The 24,858-nt window shown below is 49.6% G+C and overlaps 1 protein-coding gene across 1 annotated transcript; it reads left to right on the top strand.

The window, feature by feature from the left end:
• Positions 1-2,529: 2,529 nt before the first annotated feature.
• RXRG (retinoid X receptor gamma) lies at positions 2,530-24,593 on the top strand. The gene is made up of 10 exons (XM_066324777.1): positions 2,530-2,811; positions 12,049-12,308; positions 16,510-16,654; positions 17,307-17,486; positions 19,825-19,985; positions 21,591-21,720; positions 22,325-22,457; positions 23,186-23,277; positions 23,582-23,687; positions 24,418-24,593. The coding sequence occupies exons 1-10, from the start codon at positions 2,763-2,765 to the stop codon at positions 24,563-24,565; spliced, it is 1,404 nt and encodes a 467-aa protein (XP_066180874.1). The 5' UTR covers positions 2,530-2,762; the 3' UTR covers positions 24,566-24,593.
• The last annotated feature ends 265 nt before the right edge of the window (positions 24,594-24,858 follow it).

The raw sequence follows: 24,858 nt of genomic DNA, 5'->3' as shown, positions 1-24,858 counted from the left end.
GCTGAGAAATCCAATTTTCTATCAGGAGATTGAAACAAGCCACCTTGCAGCCTGTCCCTCAGCAGTGCCCTGGGTTTCTGCTTGCAGGGCATTGAGGTACTCTCCCTTGTGCCTGGCTTTTGCTTCCTGCCCCTAACAAGGATCCCCAGCGTGGCTGTTAAAGGACAGCACTGGAGGCAAAGCCAGTGTTATCCTGAAACAGCAAACTCTGCCGACAGGTTAGAAATCCTTGTGGTTGCTGGGATTGACGCCACTTGGATTAGACAGGGTGGAGTGTGGGGCAGCCTCGACTGAAACTGAAGCTGTGCCTACATCTCCTGCACCTGGATGTAGCTGTGAACACTTGAAGGACTGGCCCGAGCCCAGGAGATTCACTGGGGTGTATGTTGGGGTGGTGGTGGGGCAGGACACAAGCTCAGCTGAACAGAAGAGGGACAGGACACAGCACCATACAGTCAGGTGCTGGTGTGTTGTGCTCCCATCAAACCCTTTGGTCTCCCTTCCCCAGAGCTCAAAACTTGTGGCCAGTGAGAGGGATGTGTAAACACTGGTGCTCAGCTGCCTCTCCTCCTCTAAAAACAGTTCTGCAGTGCAATTAATGTTTGTGCAATAAAACAAATGAGATGTGAAAGGTGGCCAGATAGAAACTACAAGAGTGATCTCTGCTGTTTGTATTCCCCCTGCAAGACTGCAGTTGCTTGGTGGGTTTTTTGCCTCAGCAGAACCTACTCTGAATACTGATCTCTTCTGGTTTTTTGTTTGTTTGTTTGTTTGTGTTTGTTTTTGTTTTTAACTGTGAGAAAATAAAAAGCTGTGTGTAAACCTAAGCCACAGCTAATGGGCTGATACAGAATACTGATACTACTGCCTGCAAACCTCCTTGCTCCTGACAGCAGCCAGGTTATCCATTTGTTTTGCTATGTGGAGGTGCACTCCCAAATGTTAGGTTCCCATTCCCAGGTAAACTCTAAGTCCTGGAGCTGATCTGATGGATGTGCTGCCCATAAAGAGCTGTGCATCCGTGTCATGGTGTCCTCCTGATACTGCACATTACCAAGTCCTCACACGCAGATGCAGAGCAGAAATTGGAGGAAATAAAAATCATCTTTTAAAAATAATTGAAAGGTTGCTAATACGAGGGAGAGGGAGAACCCTCTCCCTTAAACTCTAGAAGAGATAAATGGATACGGAAATGTCTGAGAGCAAAGGAAGAAACAGAGCTAACACGGGTAACCTTTCCTTCTCCTGCAGATGCGATACCTCAGGGCTGACTGCACCTCAGTCAGCATCTGCCTGAGCTGCTGCTGGCTGCTCTGAACAGCCCTGGGCTGGCACATTCCATGCCTTCCCCTTCCAGCACGCTTTGTGCCGAAGGGCAAAATGGGTTCTGGGGTGACCTGGAGGGAGCCGAGTGCCAGAAGGCCCTTGTAGGACACCAAACATCCTCATTGCTTTTCCCTCTTTGTGTCTTGCTGCTTGCCTGCAATGCTCCCCACGGTTGATGGTCTCCCTGGGAAGGCAAAGCCCCTTGCCCCCTTTCTCTGCCGGGGGGCTGGTGCCAGTGACAGGTCTGCAAGCCGCCTTCTGCTCCAGCATACGTATAAGTGCAGACCTCCGGCAAAACTCCTCCCCGTCCATTCCTTTGAGGTGGCTTCGTTTGAGGCTTCCCAGAGCAGACACCAGGAGCAGTGGGCTGTGCTGTAGCCTTGCCTCGCCCCAGAACTGCATGAGTTTGGCCGGGGGCTTGCCAGTCGGGGAACTGGGACTGTCCCTGATTCGGAGCACCAGTCACTGCAGGGGGGCAGTGCTGGGGACTGCTTGTGACTCTGTCCCAGCCTGGCTGCTTGTTTCTGCTTATTTTTACACATTTCCTGCAGAACTTCACTGTCGGGAGGGCTGGGCATTAGGCAGAAGTTGTGGATGCACGTCTGGGGCGCGTCTGATGCACTCTGCTGCCCCGGCAGTGAACTTCACTGACCGTATGCAGCATGGATTGAGCCCCGGCTCTGTCCTGTGTCCCACCTCTTCTCACCGCACACAGCTTTACCAACCGCCTAAAGACGCTTTCGGTGTGGTTTTCGTGGCTTTTGTACTCCCTTGGGTGGGGCTGGGGATGAGAGTTGAGCTTCCAGCTCTGCTGACCCCAGGAAAGGTCCTGGTCCTCCTCAACCTCGCATTTCCTAGGGCCGACTGCACTCCACACCGCAGGGCCGTGAGGCGATTTGGGGAGCACAGCTGAGGCGTGGTTTGGTGTGGGACGGGAGCGTGGATGTGCAACTCCTCCGGGCTGCTCCTTTCCCTGGCCGGAGCCGCTTTCACCAAGACACCGCGGCGAGCCTCCACTGGTGGAAAAGCAAATCAGCCCCCTCCTTCCCCACCACGCTCCTCCCCTAAACAACTTAACCTCTCCCCCTGCTCCCGATTGCTGATCCATACCGGAGCCGCCGGGAGGTGATTGGTGCTGTGGCCGGGCCATTATGCTGGGCGGCCGGTGCGCCGGGAATTCTCAGGGAGCGGAGCCAGCCGGGCACGGGCGCTGAGCACGGGAGCGAGAGCATGGCTCTGGCCGGGCGGCAGCTGCTGCCGGCGTGAAGCGAGGATGAGCCCAAGGCAGGGGACAGCTGCCCCGGCGCCCTCCGAGAGCCCCCGCTCCTGCAGAGCCATGCCCCGACCCCGGCGGGCTGCGCTGGGCTCCGCGCAGCTTTGAAGTTTAGAGGAGGCGCTTGTGTTGAGAAAGGCGAGCGATGAACTGAAGATTAAACATGTATGGGAATTATCCTCACTTTATTAAGTTTCCTGCGGGCTTTGGCAGTAAGTATTGTACTTGGCGTTTGCAATCTGTGCCTTCTGGATTTGGTGGAGGAATTGATCTCACAGTGGCGGGGGGCGTAAAGGGAATTTAAAAATGCGTTTAACCTAGCTCGGATGTGGTTGTAACCTACCGCGCCGTGTGCTTGTGATTGAAGCTGTCCTGTGGTTTTATGTGCTGTGAACTTCTGCACAGCCAAACCGGGCTGCCTGAAATTTTGCAGGCTTGAGTCAAACCGCTGCACTCTGCTTTGAAGTTTAGTGGGATCATTTGGGAGATGCATGCTTGTGTCTGTGTGTGGTGGCTTGAATCTCTTCATTGTAAGAACAGGATCAAACCAAGTAAGCATCTTTCCGATTTAATTTTTATTAAGTTGTCGGGGGGGGGGGGGAGTGTGGGGGGAAGAAATTAATTTTCAAACATAGAACATCCCCGGGGAAAATCTTAAGAGGGCTCTTTCCTTGCCTCGTGGGGTTGTCTCCTGTCCTTGTGACACAGATGCCACCATAATCGTGTGAAGCCGTGTCAGATTAGCCAAAGGAGGCTGCCCGGGGAGACAACAGAGGGCTGGGGCTGCAACACCCCTGTGCCCACCACCCTGGCTGCAGGAGCCGCAGCTGCTCGTGGGAAATGGACTTGATTTTTTTATCTGAAGTTATTCCCCTTGCCCTGACACGGAGGATGTGCAAGGGGAACGGATTGAGGAGCTGTGGGTTGGAGTGCTTGGCTGCACTGGAGGGGCTGGGAGCACCCACCTATGGACTGCTCGAAAGTACTGATGGAACTTCAGGTGGATGCATGTGCAAGGTCTTAGTACCTCTGGAAAACTCTTTAAGTTGTTCCCAGCCCTTCAAGGTGGGTAAATGGCTCCAGGATTTGCTCTGGAGGCCTCCAGGCTGTATACATCAGCCTGTTATTTCTCTGCTGGAGAAGCATTTCTTGCAGACATCCAATTCCACATGGGATGTTTCCACTATGTGTGGTTTGTTGGTTTGGTTGTTGGTTTTTTTTTTTTTTCCGTTCTCCATTTTTTACCCAATGCTCACCTCTGGTAATTCTCCAACTCCAGAAAAGTCATTGGTATTGCATCAAGTTATCCTCTAGTTTCACAAGCGCTCAACTTTCCAAAACACCTTTTTAGGCTGTTTCTGCAGAAAAGGGATGACTCGTTGGAAGAATCTATTGCTCACTGGTGTTTTTAAGGACCCAGCAGAGACAAGCTAAACTCTCTCCTATTGCTGCAACAAGAATGAAACAATGAAAGTGTAATTTGTGTTTAATTTATTTTATTACAAATTTGCAATGAACCAAAAGAAAAATGACGTTCATGCTGATCTTCATAGGAACCAGGCAGAGATCCCTGTAGGGACAAGGGTCACAACACTCAGCAGAGCCTTTGGGAGATTTCTAGGAGAGGAAATTGGTAATAGGAGCAGAGGGATTTTTGTTCCACCAATAAAGACGAAGGGACTGTTCTCCACCAGTTCAGTATATTGGGACTTTAACTTCCATTTAAAGTATTAAACTGATGTTTTAACCTGTTTCCAACTTGGTATTAGAAACAGAGCTGGTTTCTGTATGTGAATGCCTGACAGAGATGCAAAAGCATTGGCCAAGTTTTGTTTGAGGTGCTTTAAAATAACGCTTCTGTCCTGTCCTGTGCTCTCTGGGTGGAGTTTACCACGCTCCCCTCAAAGCCAGAGGACTTCCATGTCCCTGAGGCTGCTTGGTGATGTAGCAGCTCCCTCTCCTTGGGTGGCTGTGTCTGCAGAGGAGGATTTCTGACTGGCTGAGAAAGGAGCGGCTGTTTTGATCAGACAGCTTTAGGGCCTGTGGGCTGTGCGAGAGGGCAGCCAGGCTTTGGAGGAGGAGGAGAGACGGTGGTGACCATGGATGGAAGGGATCTTCCACTGCCTTGGGTCCTCACTGTGAAGCCCATGCAGGCAGCATGCGTCTCCATCAAGCCCACCGTGTGTTTGTGGTGTTTACTGCTCCCCCATCCTCTGAAAAAGCCATGAAACTCTTCCTGGACGTGCATTAGGGGGAACATCAGGCTGCCAGGGTGGCGTCCACACTAAGCTGTCAGCTTGTAGCATTCATTGCACTGTGTTGCTAGAGGGCAAAGTTAAGCTGATGCGGGTTCTGCTGTTCAGCATCTTCCTGCATTCAGATTTCCTCTAGCTCTGAAATTCTGGGCTTCAATTTCAGCTTAATGGCAAAAAACCCTAAAAAAGACATCTACTTGCTGTCTTTTTCTTTGCTTTCAGGTAGCTGTTACATCTGTTTTACCTTAATTTTATCTGCATTCAGGTTAGAAATAGGGTACATGTTTTTGATGGTGTGTGTAATTCTCACTTTGATCTTAAACATCTGAATAGCACCACCAAATTTGTCTGAGAAAGTACATGCATAACTTGGTCATGAGCACATGATTTGTGATGAGAAAAGGACAATCAGACTCCAAGGTGTCACAGATGAGTTTGTAGAATAGCAGGGAAAGTGTTCAAATGAGTCACCCTTAGACGTCTAAAGCAGGAGATGTGCATCACGGCTGGGCTACAGGAGCAAAGAAAGGGCTTAAAAATGTGTTTTTATTCTCCAGAAGGATGCATTTCACCCAAAGCTCAGCTCCCAGGGCAAGGAAAGATGCTGTGCTGGCTGTCCTCTCTCTCTGACTCTCTGGCACCGTTGGCTGGGGACAAGAACTAACTTGGCTCCTCCACAAAGTCTCTTTTATTAGTACTCATGTAACTTGGCCTGCGGCCACACCACCTCCGGCTGCAATCTTGTCAGCTCTCCCAAGCAAAGCGGGGTTAGGCCAGGTCGTTTGGGGGATAGGGAGAGCAAAACCCAGATTGTGCCTGGAGTGGCTCTGCTGCCTGCCAACCTGGTTGGCTGGCACCTTTTTCACGTGTGATGGTCTCAGATTTTGTGACCTGCAGGATGCTTTTTTCCTGTGGGTGTCATGGCTTGCTGTGTGCATTTCTGTAACTGTGGATGTGAGGATGGAAAAGAGCCCTTTGACCCAGCAAAGGTGTGAGAAAATCCAGTGACTGGGCAATGCCAGCATCTAGGAAATTTTAAACTTTGTAAAAAATTTTCTTTTAAAGCAGGAGATACTTGCCTTCAATTGCCTAGGGCAACCACAGGTCCTGCAGTCAGTGGGATCCATTCTCCCAGGGACCTGTAGCCTCTCCATAAGTTCAAACTGTAGGAATTTATGCATGTTTTTTCCTGGTGGCTGCTGGCCAAGTGGGGAATCTGATCAAACAATCACGGAAAACCCCTTCAGGCCTCAAATTCAGCAACTTTTTCTTTTTATTTTGGAGACGAGGAACTTTATCCAATTTTTGTGTGTTACTGTGGTCACCAGGGAGATGTGATACCTTGTTATGGTGAGTAAATTTGGCTGGCAGTTCTTTTTTAATTACTTGATGTGTAGTTGCTAAAGGAGTCTTTCCCTGGTGCAGGCTCAGCAGCAGATGCTATTTTGAGGTCTTGGCCTGATTTGACTGAAATTGGACAGTGGGTCAATAGCTTAGTATGTCCAAGGACATTTGGACATGACACACGGCTTCTTGTGGCCAGGTTTTGGATGGCCCCTGTTTGTAAGGGAGGCACAGGAACATTATCAGAGAAGAGAGGAAGCAGCTCTTCCCACCACCTGGAGAGCTAAGGGAAACTTTCTGCTGCCCTGTTGGATAAACCTCTGCTCCCATATGTGCCACTACAGTTCCTGAAAGTTTTGCTCCTTGTTTTTAATGGTCAGGGAAGACTGCATTATTTATTGACTTGGAGTTGAGCAGGAAGATAGAAACACAGAGGTTACTGGACCTTAAAAGCAAGGCAAACCCACTATCTCACAGTATCCCTCTGTGGGATATTAGCATGGCAGTTTGTACGGTCTGTGGGAATCTGCTTGGACAGTTAAAAATATCCCCAGAAAGGGAAGGGGGTTTTGGTTCATCTTCTGTGTATTAAACAAAAACAACTTCTGCAGTCATAGCAGCAAAACTTTGCTTGGTTCCAGTTATGGTGGGTATCCTGCTTCATAACTGCAGCCAGTTTCAGGAGTGTTTCTCACAGGTATTTCACCTTCAAGGTTGTCCCCAAGGACGAGCTGTTTGCCAGGCTGCACGTCCCACGCACACTTGTGCTCCTCTCCTGAAATCAGCTCTTCTCTGCCTGTCTCTTCCCACTTCTCCATGCTTTCTGATCTGCAGGGGATGAAGTATCTGCAAAGTCATTTGTCAGGCAAGGCAACTCACACCTTTAAATGTTTATGCCACTGAAGTGACCCTTTTCTTTGAAGCCTGCAGGAGCATAAGTGTTTTTCATTATTTGATGACTTCCAGCTTTTGATTCTCTCTGATATTAAAAAGGAAACTGTGAATGTTGAGAGTGTCATCATCTCTAGGCTTGCCAGAGATCTTCAAGGATTGTTCTAGGCCCTAGTTGAGGTCAGACCCCGGTGCTGAATGTGGGTATTTCTCTCAAGGCTGTGCTGCGTGTTGGAGCTGAAGGGGCATTTGCCAAAACAAACTCACAGCCTGTGGTGGTTAAGCAGAGTGTGTGTAGTGCTTGGATGTTTCTGGTCTCTGCATTTTGATTCTTCTTTCTGCTCAGGTGTAACTGCTGAAGCTGATGCTTGCTGGCATTATTTGTGTGAAAATCAAGACAGTTTTATCGGTTGCAGCCTGGTTCCTTCTCTTTCCACTGCCTTCACCAAGGTGTTTGGGGTCACTTGTGCACTCTTGCAAAAGAGAAGTCTTTGTTTCCACGCCTTCCTCAGCTTTACCTGTGAAGTGCTTGGGGCACAGAGGTGCATCCAAAGTGCCTTTGTCAAGCTGGCATTGGTTCAGTTTTGCTTTGTTAGCCCAGAACTGGCTGTTTACCATTGGTGTGGTGGACCTGGAGCTTTTGTGCTCTGCAGGTGCATCCATTGGACATGTCTGCTGTGATGTAGATGGTGTTTTGCTACTCCTGATTTATGAGGCTGTTCATGCAAGTTTCCTATCCCTGGATTAGGATTTTGCTAAAGCGAAGATGAAACCCAGTTGGAAGTCGAGTATCAAAGCTTTGTGTGCTTTCTCAGCTTCAGTAGCCAGTGGGCGAAGGTAATGCTGGTGCTTATGTCCTCAAGGGCAGTATTTTCAAAATGCAGAAAACTGAGTGTTTCTTGGGGTCTCTCTTCATTATTTTTCCTAATGTCAGCAGGGATGCTCCAGCTGACGTTGGATATGATCCTTGTTCTGAATGCTGAAGCAATAGTATGGATGCTGTATTTGTGTCGGTGTGCACTTCCAGCTGCTCCTTGCCACAAACAATGCTGTGATTTGCAGAGCTGCTTGGAAACAGTGAAGCACCCAGAAGTGTTCTTTCTTCTTAAGCTTTGCATCCTTCAAAGAGAAGGCTGGAGTGTGTGCTTCTGTTCAAGGCAGCTTGTGGAGAGTTGATGGAGACACTGGGTTCTTTGAGTGGTGCATGTTTGCAGCGGAGAGACTGGAAAATCCACACAATCCTCTTGTCCTTTCCTTCCCTGCTCCTCCAGGAGAGAAATAAATACAAAATCGAGCTTTCCCTGAACTTGGGCAGGGAACTACCTGTCCACACATTAATGTGGAGAAGGGAAACAGGGAAGAAAGACAAACAGCCCCACCTGTGGATCAGAAATAAGCCAACGATGGGTGTGGAGTGGGTGGCGAGAAGCAGCAGCGAGCCCTGATGCTGAATGCAGGTCCCAGCTGGCGTGGGGACGTGGCCAGCGTGGTTGGTGCCCTGTGCTGGGAGCGTCCCCGGCCCCGCTGTCACCTCTCATTACCTGATGGACACACTGCAGGCCTGTGGAAATGTCACCCGTGCCCAGTGCAGGCGGGGGCGTATGGCTGTGGCTGGCGTGCAGCACTGAGTCCTGTCTCTCCAGCCCACCCTGCTCCATCCCAGAGCTGCTTCCCTGCTACAGGGGAGCTCCTCTCCAGCCCTGTCCCACTGGCATTTGTCTGTCCCCCAAATGATGGGAGAAAATACCTCGAGTAAAGCCGTTCCATCCCAGTGAACCCAAGACCTTTCTAGGTTCTGCTGGGAGATGCGGGACACAGACCATCAGTATTTTCTTGCAACTAATTTAATAGAATTATTTTCTTTCAAAACTTGTCTGTTTGCACTATCCAAACCTCCCTGGCTTCTTTGAACTGAAACAAGTTTGAGCGTATTCAGCTGAGCGAATAATTAACCCCAGGGTCAAGGATGCTTTGGCATGGCTCTTCCTGCACACCTTTCAGCCATGAAAATTGTTCCTCTCACAAGCTGATAGTCTGCTAACAGTCATTTCTTATATCCCTCTCAGAGCAGTCTAGCCTGAAAATGAGAAGCTGAGAGGAGAATTTTCCCCAGGTGCAGGAGAATGCATTTCTGCGGGAATGACTTAGCAGACTTATCCCAGAAAGAGACTGGAAGTCAAAGTTTTTTGTTGTTTGTGGGCTTTTTGTCATTGTTGTTGTGCTTTTCTAAATGGGGGCTTTATTCCAATTTGTAATGAATGGATAAAGTTGTGGTTTGGTAAGTGGAAAATTAATGCTGCTGGATTTGACCAAGGTGTTCATCTGAGCTTTGGCAGTGTGGCCAAGCACTGTAGAAACAAGCGTGTTAGCTCTGGTTTGTGTCATCAGGCCCTGGCAAAGCCTGGTTTTACACCCCTGTGCTCTCCAGCAGGTGTCTTCATTTCTCCATCCATCTCCACGAGCAAACACTCCCTTGTGCATTCCTCTTTGGCATCTCACTGCTGGGATAACAGAGGTACAGACCCTCTAGGTTTCCTGGCTTTGACTTTTGATCCCAACCTGCGGTCTGGGGGATTCCCCTGGGCACAGCCCTGAAACATTTGCCCCTTGGCAGGGGCACGAGCCCACCTTGGGGCTTGCACTGGCCAGCAGCCTCCTTGTGTGAAAGCCTTGCTCTGGGTCCTGATGGAACTCGGAGCCTCTCTAATGGAGAACCTTAGCAGTGACAGCCCTTTCTGTAAGTCTGGCATAAAAGCAAACAGTTAACTCTCCTGGGTGTCTTTTCTTATTGGTTTAAATCTTCTGCATGATACTTTCAAAATATGCCCTTTTCTGTGTTAATGGAAAAGGATGAAGAATCATTCTTCTGCTTGGCTGTCCTGGTGTGATAGATCTCTGCCCAATATCCCCTGCAATGACTTATTTTTCAAGCTGAGGAATCCTCAAAGGCAGTGTTGTTTACCTAGTTATTTAAAGAGGCGTAAAAGCAAATTCTTTCTAGGTCTCTGCTACAGTTGCTGGGGGAGGACTGTGTGTGTTATGGTACCACAGGTGATGAAAAATGCATTTGCTTTTCTCTGAAGTTGATAATGGCCTGAGTCAGAATGGTCCTTTTAAGCCCCAAGAAACATCTGAGTGTGAGCTGAGTGCTTGCTTGAGTAAGGGGGGGTCCAGGCAAACAGCACATCTTCTGCCCAGTGCTAAAGGCACTCTGTCCCTGGAATGAAGGACTTGAGCACCTGGAATCCATTCCAAGGCAGGGATTTTGCTGTCTGCTAACAGAAAGCAGGCTGTGTGTCTCCCTGGTGGAGGCAGGCAGGGGGGATGTGGGGTGACTCTGTGGCAGCAGGCAGGAGCCCTGGCCCTGCCTCCAGACCGCCTTGCTGCCTCCGAGGCTTCTGCTGTTGTCATTGAGCTGGCTTCCTCTTGCTGCACATCGCTTTCCCACTGGGAGAATTGATCCAAAAAGCCAAAGCAAGAATTGACAAAGACCTTTTCTCCCCCTCCCTCTGCAGAATTAAGTCTGAAGTGGGTTGATAACGGCGGATCGAGTCCTCCTTGACTCTGACAAATGTCTTTAATGTTATTCAGCAAGCTGACCTTTTCCCGTCTTTATTGTGCATCTTCCCTTTGAATCAGATTTGATTGTTACTTCAGGTAGAATAACAAACACTGTCACGTAAATAACTTTGCAATAATGTTAAAAGGAGGAAAAAACCCACAAACAAACAAAACACCAAAGCGCTGCCTCACTTGCAAATGCAATGGGAGAAGGTATCCTCCGTGCCAGCCACAAAAAACCAACTGTGTGACCTTCCCACACAACATCTTTGCCTTGCTTCTCCAGGGAATGATCTCCTGTGTTGAAAAACCAACAGAGAAATAATGGTTCACAGAAATGTTAATGACAGCTAATGCTAACTAGGGCTGGTAGATTCTAAGGGAGGGAGAAAAGGTCATGTAAATCCTTAAAATGCACCTAGACACACGACCCATTGGGGCTAGTGGGCATTTGATGCCTAGATACTCTCTGAATACTTGTGACTGGTCTTACAGAAGACAGTATTTGGGCCTTGGTTGAGCTGTTCAGCCTTAGAGTCCACCCTGAAGTGGCAATGATCAAAGTTATATTGTTTTTTCTACACCACCTCTGCCTCAGCAGGGTTCAGGGGCAGACTGATCTCATGGGGCTACTGCGAGGCTCAGCTTGGTGATGTGATGTGCCCTGCAGCTCTCCAGTGTGGAGGCAGGAAAACCTCTGTCCTCATAGATGTGAGAATGCCCTGGCACATCTGTGTGCCCCAAGCCTCTGCCCTGGTTTGTACAAATGAGGAAAAATAAAGGACAAATTGTTTTGTGGCTGCCTTGTCCTGAAGCCTGCATTGCTAGTGTGTCATGAGGCATTCCTGTGTTGCTCCAGCTCCTGTGGAAGATGCTGGCATCCAGCTTTGAGAGTGAACATGTGAAATGGCACCGTGGAGACACACGTGGGTGGGAAGGGGGAAAACTAAGCCATGGAAGCACAAGACCAGAGCTATCTCAAGGAGCAGAGGTGCTTCACGAGACATGTGCCACATGCAGAGCTGCCAGCCCAGCTGGTGGGAATTTCAGGGTTTCAGAAGTGTGCTGTCTCTAGAGCTGGTTTGGACAAAAGAAACGGGACCTCAGGAAAGAGTTCAGAGAAAACCAGCCTGAGGCAGTGGTGCCTTCCTCCGAGTCCGCTAAGGCCCGGGAGAGAAAAAGGAATATTTTGTTACTAACCATCATCTTCCCATTACGTTTTGTTGCTGTACACAACTCATTTTCCTGTGCTACCACCAACATTTTGTTCTTTTGCCTTTACAGCATGATTCGCTGTTGGTTTTGGGGCTGGGCTGGCGTTTTCAGCCGACACAGCCGAGGCCGGGCCGCCCATGGCCGTACGCTCAGTGCGCTTCATCTCTCTGCTTCTCCCCACAGACTCCCCCGTGCACGCCAGCTCCACGTCCGTGAGCCTGTCCTCAGGCCTTCCCACGGGGAATCCAGTGGAGGGGCCCCACAGCTACCTGGAGCCCCCCGCCAACGCCTCGCGGGCGCTGCCGTCGCCCATGAACGCCCTCGGCTCCCCGGTGAACACGCTGGGCTCGCCCTACAGGGTCATCGCCTCCTCCCTGGGCTCACACCCCGTGGCTCTGTCCTCTGCCCCCGGCATGAACTTCGTGACGCACGCCGGCCCACAGGTGGATGTTGGGGAAGATGAACCAGGGAAACTTTATAAATATGATTGTTCAGCAAAAGATTCTGAAAATATGAAACCTATAATCGAAATAGAAATGAAAGCTTACTTTGAGTTGTAGGATACCAAGTCTTAGTTACTATATAACCTGAAAACAATAGTCTAGCTAGCTGTAGGAGAATCCCTTTTGATTGAACAATACCTTTCTGCTGGCTGAGGGATCCAAAAGTCAATGTAGCAAAACAGAAAAGTCTAAAGAGTAGTTTTTAGAGTTTAAAATATAACACAGTATGGTAATGTAGTAGATCTTATAGGCTGTATGTAGATTCTATAGGATTTTGTGTCTTGTATTGGTTGGTCATTGTAGATTAGAATATTCATCACAAAAGGAGATATAATGTATTGTAACAAGGACCTCACTCTCTTAACTCTTAGCTCTTAACTCTTACCTCTCCTCTTAACTCTTACCCTTCCTCTTCCCCCTACACTTGCTCTCTCCTGCTCTCTTCCCCCGTCACCTTGCTCTCTCACTCCCTTCTCTCTCAGCTCTCACCCTCCTGTTCTTTCTCCCTCTCTCTTTGGGACTTCCCTTCAGCCCAGGCTGGTGGCTGAAGGCAAGGCCCTTTTACCCACGACCCTTGCAATAAAACCACGTGTTCTAGAATATTCAAGTCAGCAGAATTCCTTGTCCCAGCTGTCTGCGGATTCGCCTACAGGTGGGGATGTGCAGGGCTTTCTTCACTGCACTTCAGTGGGCAGGGGTGGGGAAAGGCCCAAAACTTGAGAGAGAGGATTTGGCTGGGGGAGCTCAGCTGTAAAGGACATTTTCTAGTGAATCTGCATAAATCAGCCTTGCATAGACACATAGGCCATGCCAGTTTTAAAATACCCTACAGGATAAGGGAAGAGAGCTAATTTCCAGCTTTGTTCTCACTGTGGTGCAGTCCAGCTGCCCTCTGCTGTATCTGTTGCAGTGTATAATTACTGTACATGGAAACAGACAGGATAGCCAAGGGCTGCAGCACGTGAGACATTGCCCTTCCTCCTGCAAAAGCATTATCTGCTTCGTTTCATTATCTGGAAAGGAGACAGACTTTCTAGCGAGAGACAAATGTTAATGCTAAATGCTAGCCACCTACTGTGTTGCATATAAAGTTGGCCTTAAGCAAAATGAAGCACTCCCATCTTTACTGCCTATGCTTACGTGGGTGCTGAGGCTTCCCTTCCAGAGAGGGGGGAGGCCCAGATGTTAGGGCTGGGAGCCTTCCAGGGTGGCTCTGTGGGATGGAGACATGCTGCTCCAAAAGCCTGGCAACACCTCCTGCATTTCTGGTGGCAGTGTGGAATTTTGACAGAGAGCTGAAATGTTCTGGGTGTTCCGATCTAAGTGAAAATTCTGCCTCTTAGGAGCAAGATTTTGTGTCTTATAAGTGGGACCTGAAGGTAGGAAGTGCTCAGAGGCCTTGTGGCTGCTGGTGAAGAAAAAGCAAGGAGATGGTCCCCGAGCCCTCTGTGCCCCATGCACTGCTGCTACTCCTTGGAATGCCTGAAGCTCTTCTTAGCACCTGGAAGGCTGGGAGAGGATGTTATGGGGAGGCCCCTGAAGAACTCTTGAAAGAGGATGACAGTTTGGCTGACCTTTCCCCAGTATCCCCAATTCCCGTGTGGGCCCCAGCTGTCAGCAGTGGGAATGCTGGAGGATCCCTCTTCCCCTTGCACCACCCACTGTTCCCCGTGGATCTGACGGTATTTGTGCCCGTGACATCAAGGACAGGATGGTTGGACAGAAAATTGTGGCACTATTGGCTGGTTGGAAGCCTTTCCTTTGGGACTGGGGATGCTCTGGGAAGTGGTTTCCCCAGCCTGGGCACCACGCCAAGTTCCCAGATCCGAAGAGAGGGTTCCATTTGTGTTGCCTCTAATGCAAGGAGACAGCTGGGCCCTGGGGATTCAGCAGGGAGGCAGCTAATGGATTTGGGTTCAAGCAGTTGTCCCAGATATCATACATGATTGCACTTAACCTGCAGGAGTCAAGCTCTGAGGACACTGGTGGCTAAAACTGCCCTGTGTGTCCTCCTCCCATATACCCTCTCTCCCTTTTATTGTTTCAAAGTGCAGACAGGGAGGAAGAAAAGGTGGTACCTGAGCTCTGAGGAACATTTTAAACCATAAAAAGTTCTCCTGGCTCAGCATTTTGCCAAGATGATGGACACTTGTGGGAAGGAAGGGGTTTATTTCTCCTTTCCTTCGCCTGGATTTTGAAGAATAAGGATTTACAGCTGCCAGTGCCTGGTTTGAGTCGCTGCTGGGGAGATCAAACCTCTGTTCCTCTGGGCAATTTTTCCCCAATACACTTGTATTTTCTAGTGGAGCAAAACAACTTGGCTCCCGATTTTTGCTGGATAATTTTTATTTTCCATGTTATTAAAACCTTTGAAGCTTTGAAAATGAAGGGACAGCGGTGAGGAAAGATGAGAACAGGCTTCATGTTTTTATTTTTCTAATGACAGGTCCAAAAATTCCAGTGGGATGACCCCTTGCTCTTTACTGAAATTTACTGTGGAAATTACCACTTTTTTGTGGGAAATTTACAGTTTCTAGGAGCAAATGGGGAACTTTCAACAACATGCATGAAATCTACTGTTTTAAATGTTACAGAGATTGAATTGAAGCTGGGTTTTCATCCAAACGGTTGTTTTCTATCCCTGCTTCTGCCTTCTTGCTGGGAAGTAGCATTTAAAGTGATGAATTGTCATGACTGTTCCAAACAAACTCAGGGGTGGAACAACCATCCCCAGCCCTCAACCCACGACCCTGGGGAAGGTGATTTCATGTGGGAAAACAGAGAGAGGTGGTGCTAAAGGCAATCCTGCCTCTGATACATTGCAGCTATGTTAATTACCAAAGAGTGGGAACAGCCTTGCCCTCACGGATAGGGGTGTGATAAAAGAGTGAGTTAGAGTTAGTTGGAGTCTGCTGGCCATGCTGTGAGGAGGGAGGGGCAAGAGATTGTGTGAGGGACAGGTAAGGTGAGCCACTGTGCAGGGGACAGACAGGGTTAGGTGGCTGTGCTAGGGACAGAGAGCAGTGTGCTGGAAGTGCAGAAGGAAGAGAAGAAGGAGAGAAAGAGCCAGAGCTGTGGGGAGCTGCCCACAGGATTGCTACATAGAAAAAGGCATGAAATATATCTAGATAACAAGGTGCTGATGCTCGAAGCCCTCTGAAGTTTTATTGAAGCATTCTGAGTCTCATGGCTGTCTCAACACCAACAGTTTGATGGTGGGCTTGGAGATACATTGGTCTGCCCAGACAGCTTTTGACAAGAGGTGCTCAATGGCCCTTAATTCTCCTTGCCCTGCCTGATGTGGCTCCAAAGCAAACAGCAATAAAACCAAGCCCTGGGCAACATCAGGCTTTGGTCTCTAATGGATGTGGGTTTGTAACCTTTAACTTCAGCAGCCATGAGCAGCTCCTGGGGATCTCAGCTGGGGGCTCTGCATCTTTTCCCTGCACCTCACAGCCACTGATTTTTAGATGCTCAGCCCAATCCCTTGTTTAAAATTTATAACCTGGTAAGCCCAAATCTGCCACCTGTGATAGCATTTGGAAAGCTAAATCCCGGAGAGTCATCAGCTGGCCATGTTTTCATGTATATATGCAGATATTGTGAGTCAGGGAAGCTAACCCACTAAATTTTAGTGAATATTTAGTAACCCACTATATTTCATTTATTCTTTATATTTTAATCTCCGTTACAGCTTTCCTAGCCATGCAGCAGTGCAGGTTTGATTGTAACAAACCACCTGGCTGCAAAGCTCCTCTTTACTAAGCTACTACTGCTTGCAGCTGGCAGCAGCCAGTGATCAGCATCCTCTAATGAAGCAGGCAGGATCCCACCAGCCTCATGGCTTGGAGGCTGTAACTGAGCAGCTGAGGTTACTGCCTGCCCTTTTCCAGCTCAGCTTAGTCCTGGCTTTGGTTACAACATCAGGCACTATCTGCTTTAGTGCCTGCTTGAATCCCTCCTGCTGGACTCAGCAGAGGATGTCTGCCTGCCCATGGCAGCCCCATGGACTTGCTGGGGAGAAGCTTGTGGGATAAGCCCAACAGGATCAGCAAGGGAAGGGTCAGCTCCATTTGGGGATGGTTTCGTTGAGATGTGAGTCTCTCCCCTCTAACCTGTCTTGTGGCTTCTGCTTCTGCAGCTCAATGTCCTGAACAATGTCAGCAGCTCGGAGGATGTAAAGCCCTTGCCAGGTCTCCTGGGGATAGGGAACATGAATTATACATCCACAAGTCCAGGATCCCTAGCCAAACACATCTGTGCCATCTGTGGGGACAGGTCCTCAGGTAGGAGGTTTTCTTTCTTGGGGAAGGCTTTGTGCAGTGAGAACTCTCCTGGTGCTCTGAAGCAAGGCTTGTGAAACACTCAACAGCGTGGGGGTTCGCTGGGGCCGGCCATACTGGCATTGTAAGATCCTGGCTGGGTCTGGCTGCCTGTATTGCAGATTAGCGCCCAAAAGTGAGCAAACCTAAATGCTGTGCTCTTTTCCCTTGTGTGTATAATCTCGTCTTACCTTCTGTCCCTGTTTACCACAGGTAAATCTATCAAAACCTCTGTGTTCCCATTCACTTGTGCTTTGTGTTAGCTGGGTTCTGGCTGTCTGTCAGACAAAACTTCTGTCTGGGTTTTGTCTCGTGCCCCAGTGAGCCTTGCAAGCCATCTCCATGTCAGTGCACCCTGTTTGCTGGCTGTGGCTGTTCTGCAGCCGAGATGCTCCACATCATTCTATTGGGATGCAGCCCCTCCTTATCAGAGGAAAACAGTGGTCTTACGGTTTGACTGCTGCTGGTCACTATTGCTGCTAAGACTCACTGAAGCCAATTCAGGCCTGTTACGCTGCAGCCAGTTTTTTTTCCACCTTTGGATTTGGTTTGAGCTCCTCCACGCTGGAAGGAAGGGCAAATACCTGCGTGCCCACTGCTCCCCTTGCCTCCTCAGGGAAGCACTACGGGGTGTACAGCTGTGAGGGCTGCAAAGGCTTCTTCAAGAGGACGATCCGGAAGGATCTGATCTACACCTGCCGGGATAACAAGGATTGCCTCATCGACAAGCGCCAACGCAACCGCTGCCAGTACTGCCGCTATCAGAAGTGCCTCGCCATGGGGATGAAAAGGGAAGGTAGGGCTGCTGGGAGCAATGGGATTGGAGAATTTGTCCTTCATTCGTTAGGATAAATCAGGCTCTTGGTGACCCTCCAAGGCTGGTGCATTCCAAACACCCACACTGAGAGCATCAGGATGTTTTGGACCTTGTCACACAAAGGAAATGAGAATTGTAGTTTGGGTTGGAAAAGACTTTAAAGATCAGGTCAAACCATTGGCTCAGAAATGCAGATTCCACCACTCAACTCTGTCTCTAAGTGCCACATCTACCTGTCCTTTAAATACAGGTAGATGTATTTACCAGGTAGATGTATTTACCATCCCAGATATCCCTCTGGGATAGTGACTCAGCCACCTCCCTGAGCAGCCTGGTCCCATGTTTGACAACCCCTTCTGTGAAGAATATTTTCCTCGTAAGGAGAGGAGCTAATAAGGGAAGAGATTGATGGAGAAGCTGTTATAATGCATTTTTCTGCTCACCTAAAGGCAAACACTGGTGAGTATTGAAGCTTTTAACTGATTTTGACCCAACCTTGCCTCTAGTTAGTGACCCCTTAGTGTCTTGGACCCCTTAGAAACCTGTAAACCTCTGCTGGAGACAGCACCCAGCAGTGAGGGGTCCTGCAGCCTTCTTGTCTCCTTTGTAAAGAGCTGCTTCCTTTTTTTTTCTTTTTGTTTTTGAGTTGCTGACTTCATTTGTCACCACCTAATTCTTATAGCGGAGGATAAGGGTGAAGGATTTATTTCCATCTTTTATTTTATAATTCTCTGTCATTTCCACTCTTAGCCTCACCTGCTGATCTGGATTGTCTCCCAAATTATACTAACAGATGCAAGGTCAGGAAGTGACAACCAACACAGCATTTAAGCTCATTTTTTCTAATATAAAGTAACAGAGCTGCCCTCAGGGTTGACTGCTAGCAGGGAGTGTAGCTGTCCCTTTTGGAGGCCATGCTGCTCCCCTGTGAACGTGCAGGCTGCTCCCTGCGCAGGAGCTCAGGGAAGCAGCTCTAACACTGGGCCTGAGCTGATCCTCGTCCTGTAGCATCACCAAAGCTGTGCTGCCTCAAGCTCACAGTGCAGCAGGGGACTGCAAAATGCCAGGCTGGAATCAAAAACTTAATCCCAGGCATAGCAGCTCCCTCTTCCAGCCAGGTGCAAAGTGGTTCAGAGGACCAGGGTGTTAACACAACTTCTTTTTGCAGAGAGTGAAAATGTAAACCCCAGGATCCTGGTGCATCCTGTGAGAGTCTGGCTGCAGCAATCACAGGGGCTTTTTGGGAGCTGCAGAAACTGGGGACAGAGTGCAGCTTGATTTCAGGGACTGAGTGATGGGACTGGTATTTCCTTGCCATGTTCTTTCTTCCAGTAAGATTTTGGTGACTTCAGAAACATGGATTTTCCTGTCCATTACTCTGAAGAGGACAAATGTTCTCCCCAGCTGGCTGGCATGTATTTGTGTCCTGTGTTGCCCTCCCTCACAAGCAGCAGGCTGGATGCCCCACTGATCCATCTCCTTGGGTGCTGCCACTTCTCTCCAGCAGTGAACTAACCAAATATAATGGCTGCTGGTCACTTCCTTTCTTAAGCATGATTATCATATTTCCCTATGGGATTTCTCCAATAAAAAAGCGTACCCAGGACTTGTGTTGCACACAAGGATTGGCATACAAGATACACAGGTCCTACACCAACCTGGGAGTTAGTAACTTTGGAGGGAAGGTCGTGATTCTGTGCCTTCAGTCAGTAGCTATTTTGGAAAACATACAGAGAGGGGAGAAGGGAGTGAAGGTTTTGGGGTACTGATGTAGAAGGAACTTTCTTCTGGGGAGGATTAGGATTAGATGTGCTAGAGGAGGAGGTGACACCAGGACTGGGCCAGACTGGGTTGGATTTTGCTCAAGAGTGAGACAAGCAGCATGTGTGAATCCAGCTGGAGATTTAGGACCGTCTAGCTCTGCTGCTGGATGTTTTGACTGCTGTGGGATTGTTGGAAGTATACTGTTGGAAGTATGCTGAGAGCACTAAAACACCTGTATGTGAGTGCTGGGTCCCTCCTGCCTCCTCCAGCACCTAGTGACAGCTGAGTCCAGGCTGCCACCCGGAGGGATCAACTCCTCTTCCCTTTGTTCTGGAGCTTCACACTTGGAGAATAATAATCTTCTTGTCAAATTTGGAGGGTAGTGGCCTGCAGCAACCTCAGAGCTCTTGGTGTGGGTGCACCCATTTTAATGGGTGTACATCTGAAATACACGTTTATTTTCTGTTCTCCCCCTCCTGAGGGGGGTCTCTCATCCTCTCTGTGAGCAGGTGAGTGTTGTGTGGGTGTAGAGAGCTGTGTCTGTGTCCCCCAGCTGTGCAGGAGGAGAGGCAGAGGAGCAGGGAGCGCAGTGAGAATGAGGCTGAATCCACGAGCAGTGGCAGTGAGGACATGCCTGTGGAGAGGATCCTGGAGGCTGAGCTGGCCGTGGAGCCCAAAACGGAGGCGTACAGTGATGTGGGCACGGAGAACTCGGTAAGAGCCACTGCTGCCAGGGATGAGGGGCTGTGAGCAGACAAACCCCGTGTAAAATTCTATCCAAATTCCCCCCCCTCTCCCAAATCCCCCCTCACCAGATTCGCTCAAAAAATTTCCCCCCCAAAAAAATTCCCCCAAATGTCTCCCCCAAAGTTCCGCAGGAAACACCCTGAAATTCCACGAGAAAGCTGCCACAACGTTCCACCAAAATCCTCCTCAAATGCCATCAAAATTCCCCCACCAAATTCCACAGGAAACCTCCCCAAATTCTCCCCCAAATCTCTCCCTAAATCCCTCGAACTCCCCCCAGATTGCCTCTCAAATCTCTCCCCAGATTTCCCCAATTCCCTCCCCAAATTCTGCTCAACTCCCTTCCCAAATTTCCCCAAATGCCCCCAAAATCCATTCCCCAAAATCCCCAAATTCCCACAGGGACCCCCTCTCCCCTCCCCAAATGACCCCAAAATTCCCCCAAATTCCCACAGGGACTTCTGGGACCTGGGATTTTACTCCACACCACCTAAAAATCACCAACAGTTTCTTTTTTGGAGCTACTCCGAATGATGACTAGAAAACAGCCTATATGTTATTTTCCAAGCCTTTTGTTTCCCAAGTCTCCTTAAGTTTCAATGAGCCGATAGAGAAATAGGTGCTGGAGAGTCTGAGCCCTGTGCTGGCTTTCACACATGAACACTTTTTTTGTCTGCCCCTGTGATCAAGACCAGGGTGGAGTTAAACATGGCAGGTTTACTGCTGTGGTTTTCCTGGTGTGGATGAAACTGCTGCTCATGCTGATTCAGGGGCTGCTCCCTGGCTTTTGGATATGCCCTGGGGAGCAGCTGGCCACGAGGGACTTGCTTTGTAAAGGACAACAAGCAAACAGAAAAGTCTAGCAACCAGCCGGATGCCTTAGGATTTTAGCTTTTATACTTCTCAAATCCTGTACTGCTTCAGAGCTCCATATAAAGTGCTAGCTACTGTCTTCACGTTTTGGTCAGACAAAACAATCCCTCTAGGCCTGAAACTCAAGGACACCTCACTGTCTCAGGCCCCAGAGGTGTAAAAAACAGTGATCTGGGGGAGCAAACTGGGGGGATGTGACTTCATTACCTGAAGCTGTAATTGGAGGAATTATCTGACTCCATTATCTGAAGCTGATATGAACCATGAACCAAATGAACCAAAACTTGTATCTGTCTGAAAAACTCCTGACCATTGTCCATCTTGGGTGTAGCTCCTCTTGGAGGCCTTTGACTGCCCAAGGTGTCCCTACTGGAGGCCTTCAATAAATGCCTGCTTTTATTCTCCTTATCTTGTCTAGGCTCTGTTCTAGGTAGCCACTCCAAGGCATCAAAATGACTTGGCTGGCTGCAAGAGGGGGTAGTGGTAACAAATATCTGCTCTTCCCAACAGCCAGAGATTCTTGGCAACCTTCTTCCAACCCAGCTGAGATTATTGGCAGTTTGAGTGTTGGACTTTGTGGCGTTGAGTGTTGTTAACTCAATACCGCGTGCGGCACAGATTGTGATTATCAAAGATTTTTCACTGATGAATTCTCCTCTTTCCCTCTGCTCTTTCCCTGTGGATTCCCCTCTTTGTTAGACAAACGACCCTGTCACCAACATCTGCCACGCTGCTGACAAGCAGCTCTTCACACTCGTCGAGTGGGCCAAGCGTATCCCTCACTTCTCCGACCTGACGCTGGAAGACCAAGTCATTCTCCTCAGAGCAGGTAGTGTCCCCCACTGGGGCTGTCCTTGCTGCCCCTGTCCCCTCTCTGGGCTGTCTGCAGCTCCAGCCAGGCTGGATGGGGAATGTGCAATCCTCAGCCAATCCATTCCTGCATCTCACATTCTGAGAGGCTGGCAGAGGTTGTGGATGGGGCAGTAGAATCTGTGGTTTGTAAAGGGATTGTGGTTACTAGGAATATGTTTCTTAGGAAGAAAACTGGAATATTTTCCCCCTTTCTTTTTTTATCATTAATTTTTTTTTTCCTTTTGGGCCAATTTCTGCTCCTTGCTTGCTGCTGGTCAGGGTCATAGAATTGTAGAGTATCCTGAGTTGGAAGGAATCTGCAAGGATCATCAAAGCCCAACTCCTGGCCCTGCCTAGAACAATCCCGAGAATCACACCATGTGTCTGAGAGCATTTTCCAAATATTTCCAAGAGATAGGCCGCCCCTTTCAGTGTTGGCAAGGGGTGCAGCTGGTACCTGGGGTGCCAACTCTCCTCTGAGTTTAGTCTAAAGCCAGCAGGGAGAAACCAGCCCTGCTGCTCCATGTGGGACTGATTTTTGGCCAGACTGCCTCATATGTCCTGTACCCCTGTGCTTGCAGGCTGGAATGAACTGCTCATTGCCTCCTTCTCCCATCGTTCCGTGTCGGTCCAGGATGGGATCCTGCTGGCCACGGGCCTGCACGTGCACCGCAGCAGTGCCCACAGTGCTGGCGTGGGCTCCATCTTCGACAGGTACCTGCTGCTGTCGTCCCCCAATGGGAGTGGCCAGGCTCTGCCTTCCCTCTGAATGGGAAACATGTCCTGAAGGGGAACTAGAGCAAACCCCTTGTAGTTTGGGACAGAAGTAGCTTGGAATGAACAGAGGATGTTTGACTGGTTTAATAAACAAGAATGGGGTAAAAGCACAGTGGGAAGGGATTTGCAGCTGCAGAAGCAGATGTTGGGTTGGATGTGAGGGGGGAGGAACGCTCCTCTCTCGAGAGAGTTTGCTGTAGCTGTATCTAGGCCTAATACTGCTCACCAAGAGCTTTAGATGGCACAGCCTTAAGCCCCAACTTGCTTGTGTAACAACTGCATGTGTATTGTCCCTGCCATGCCTGCTCCCTGCCTGGCAGAACACTGCCTCACCACTCTTTACACACCTGGCACGTGTAAGAACAATGCCCATGTTTTGCACTACACAGTAAAAAGTGGAGAAAACCCATGTGGTTTTCCTCGAGTGAGTGCAAATTGTGAGTGCTGTGTGCTGAACAAAGTGAGAACAGGAGCAAATTTGATGCTCAGGTCCCTGGATGTTGCTGATGTGCTTGTAGAACAGCGGTGTGGGGAATGGTTGTGCCTCAAAGATGCCTCTCTTCCTGCAGAGGACAATTGAGGGTGTTCCCAGTGCAGGTCCCAGATGCTTTTCAGTGGAGAAACTGGTCTCTGATTATCTGCTCACCCATGTTCCCCACACGCAGGGTTTTGACAGAGCTGGTGTCCAAAATGAAAGACATGCAGATGGATAAGTCGGAGCTGGGGTGCCTGCGAGCCATTGTCCTGTTTAACCCAGGTGAGTCCAAGGCTGGGGACAGGCCCAGGTGACAAGCGCTCCCTTTGGGCCACAGCAGCTCACTGTGACAGTGAACATCAGGGATGCAGACAGATTTCATACTTTGGGTTGGAAGGTCCCTCGAGGACCATGTCATTCCAACCCCCCTGCAATGAGGCAAGGACACCTCCCAGCAGAGCAAGATTTGTCCCAGTCTCTGGGTACACAACTAAAGGGGCCGTGAGTCCTCTCCTTCCCCTGCACTCCGTGGAACTTCCCCCTCTGCAGAGATTCTTTCCCCACCTGTCTGTTCTCCCTTGACCAGATGCCAAGGGCTTGTCCAGCCCCTCGGAAGTGGAGTCGCTGAGGGAGAAGGTCTATGCCACGCTGGAAGCCTACACGAAGCAGAAGTACCCCGAGCAGCCAGGGCGGTGAGTGCCCGCCAAGGCAGCGCGATACCCGCCCTGCAGAGAGGAGACTGGACCTGTGCTGGCTCTGCCCGAGCCACAGGGCCCAAATCCCGAGCCTTTAAGGTGCCGTTGACATGGAATTTTGTTGCTTTCCAAATCCAATCCTACCCTCTGCTGGCCGAGCTCTCGAAGCGCCGGCTGCTGGGTCGGTCCCCACCACTGCCCACAGAATCTTCTGCTGGTTTTGGCTCTCGCTGGCACCACAGACCCTGCCAGCGGGCTGTGGGCAGGGGGAACAGGCTGGACTCCCTTCCAGCTGCTCCAAACGGGAGGCAGTGACGGCAGCTGAGGGGCTGCACGCCCTCTCGGAGCCTGGGGATTTTTTTTGAAGCCAGATTCGAATGGTACTGTGGAGATGTAAGTCTTGCAAGGTGTTAAGGTGTTCAAATCTTGGTGGGAGAATCTGGATGTATGTGTGTGTATATATATATATATATATATATAGATATAGATATATATTTCCCCTTTTTTCTCTTTTAAGTTTTAAAAGTGTCACATTCTGTTTTGGAAAGGTACATATTCCCTCGTATACACGAGGCAACGAATTATTATCTTGAAATCTTAAGGGAATCTAAGACTTAGAATGCCCCAAAGCATTTTTTGGGGAGAATTTGGGCTGGTGCAGGCTTGGAAATACGTGGGAGAGGGCAGCCAGTGTCTCCCTTGTGCCTCTGACTCTGGTCTTTCCCAGGTTTGCCAAACTCCTCCTGCGCCTGCCGGCGCTGCGGTCCATCGGGCTGAAGTGCCTGGAGCACCTCTTCTTCTTCAAGCTGATTGGAGACACCCCCATCGACACCTTCCTCATGGAGATGCTGGAGACACCCCTGCAGGTCACTTGAGGGTCTGGCCCCTGTCTGGCCAGCCCCTGGCCCCCCGTGCCCCTGCACAGCCTCCCACCCCTCTGCTCTGAGCTTCTGAGAGCTCCAGAGATGTCGTCTGCCCTCCGCTGCTCCTCGGTGGGATTGTCGTGGTTTTGTACAGCTGTAAATCACCCTCTCGAGCCCTCCCTGGCCTGTCTGGGGTGGGGTCACAGATCCTCTACCCATCTAACCATCCCCCTGCCCCCGCCCTGTACAGATAATTGCTTTAAATTATTTTTTCATTCTCAATAAAAGTCAACAAAACAAGTAAT

This window comes from Sylvia atricapilla, chromosome 9 (genome assembly GCF_009819655.1).
Source record: "Sylvia atricapilla isolate bSylAtr1 chromosome 9, bSylAtr1.pri, whole genome shotgun sequence".
Lineage (NCBI taxonomy): Eukaryota > Metazoa > Chordata > Aves > Passeriformes > Sylviidae > Sylvia > Sylvia atricapilla.
This window is presented reverse-complemented; position numbering and strand designations above follow the sequence as displayed.

Coding starts and splice junctions, on each gene's coding strand:
- RXRG (XM_066324777.1), top strand. CDS start 2,763: ATGTATGGGAATTATCCTCACTTTATTAAGTTTCCTGCGGGCTTTGGC. Junction 16,655..17,306: donor CTGTGGGGACAGGTCCTCAG/GTAGGAGGTTTT, acceptor TTGCCTCCTCAG/GGAAGCACTACGGGGTGTAC. Junction 21,721..22,324: donor AGTCATTCTCCTCAGAGCAG/GTAGTGTCCCCC, acceptor CTGTGCTTGCAG/GCTGGAATGAACTGCTCATT.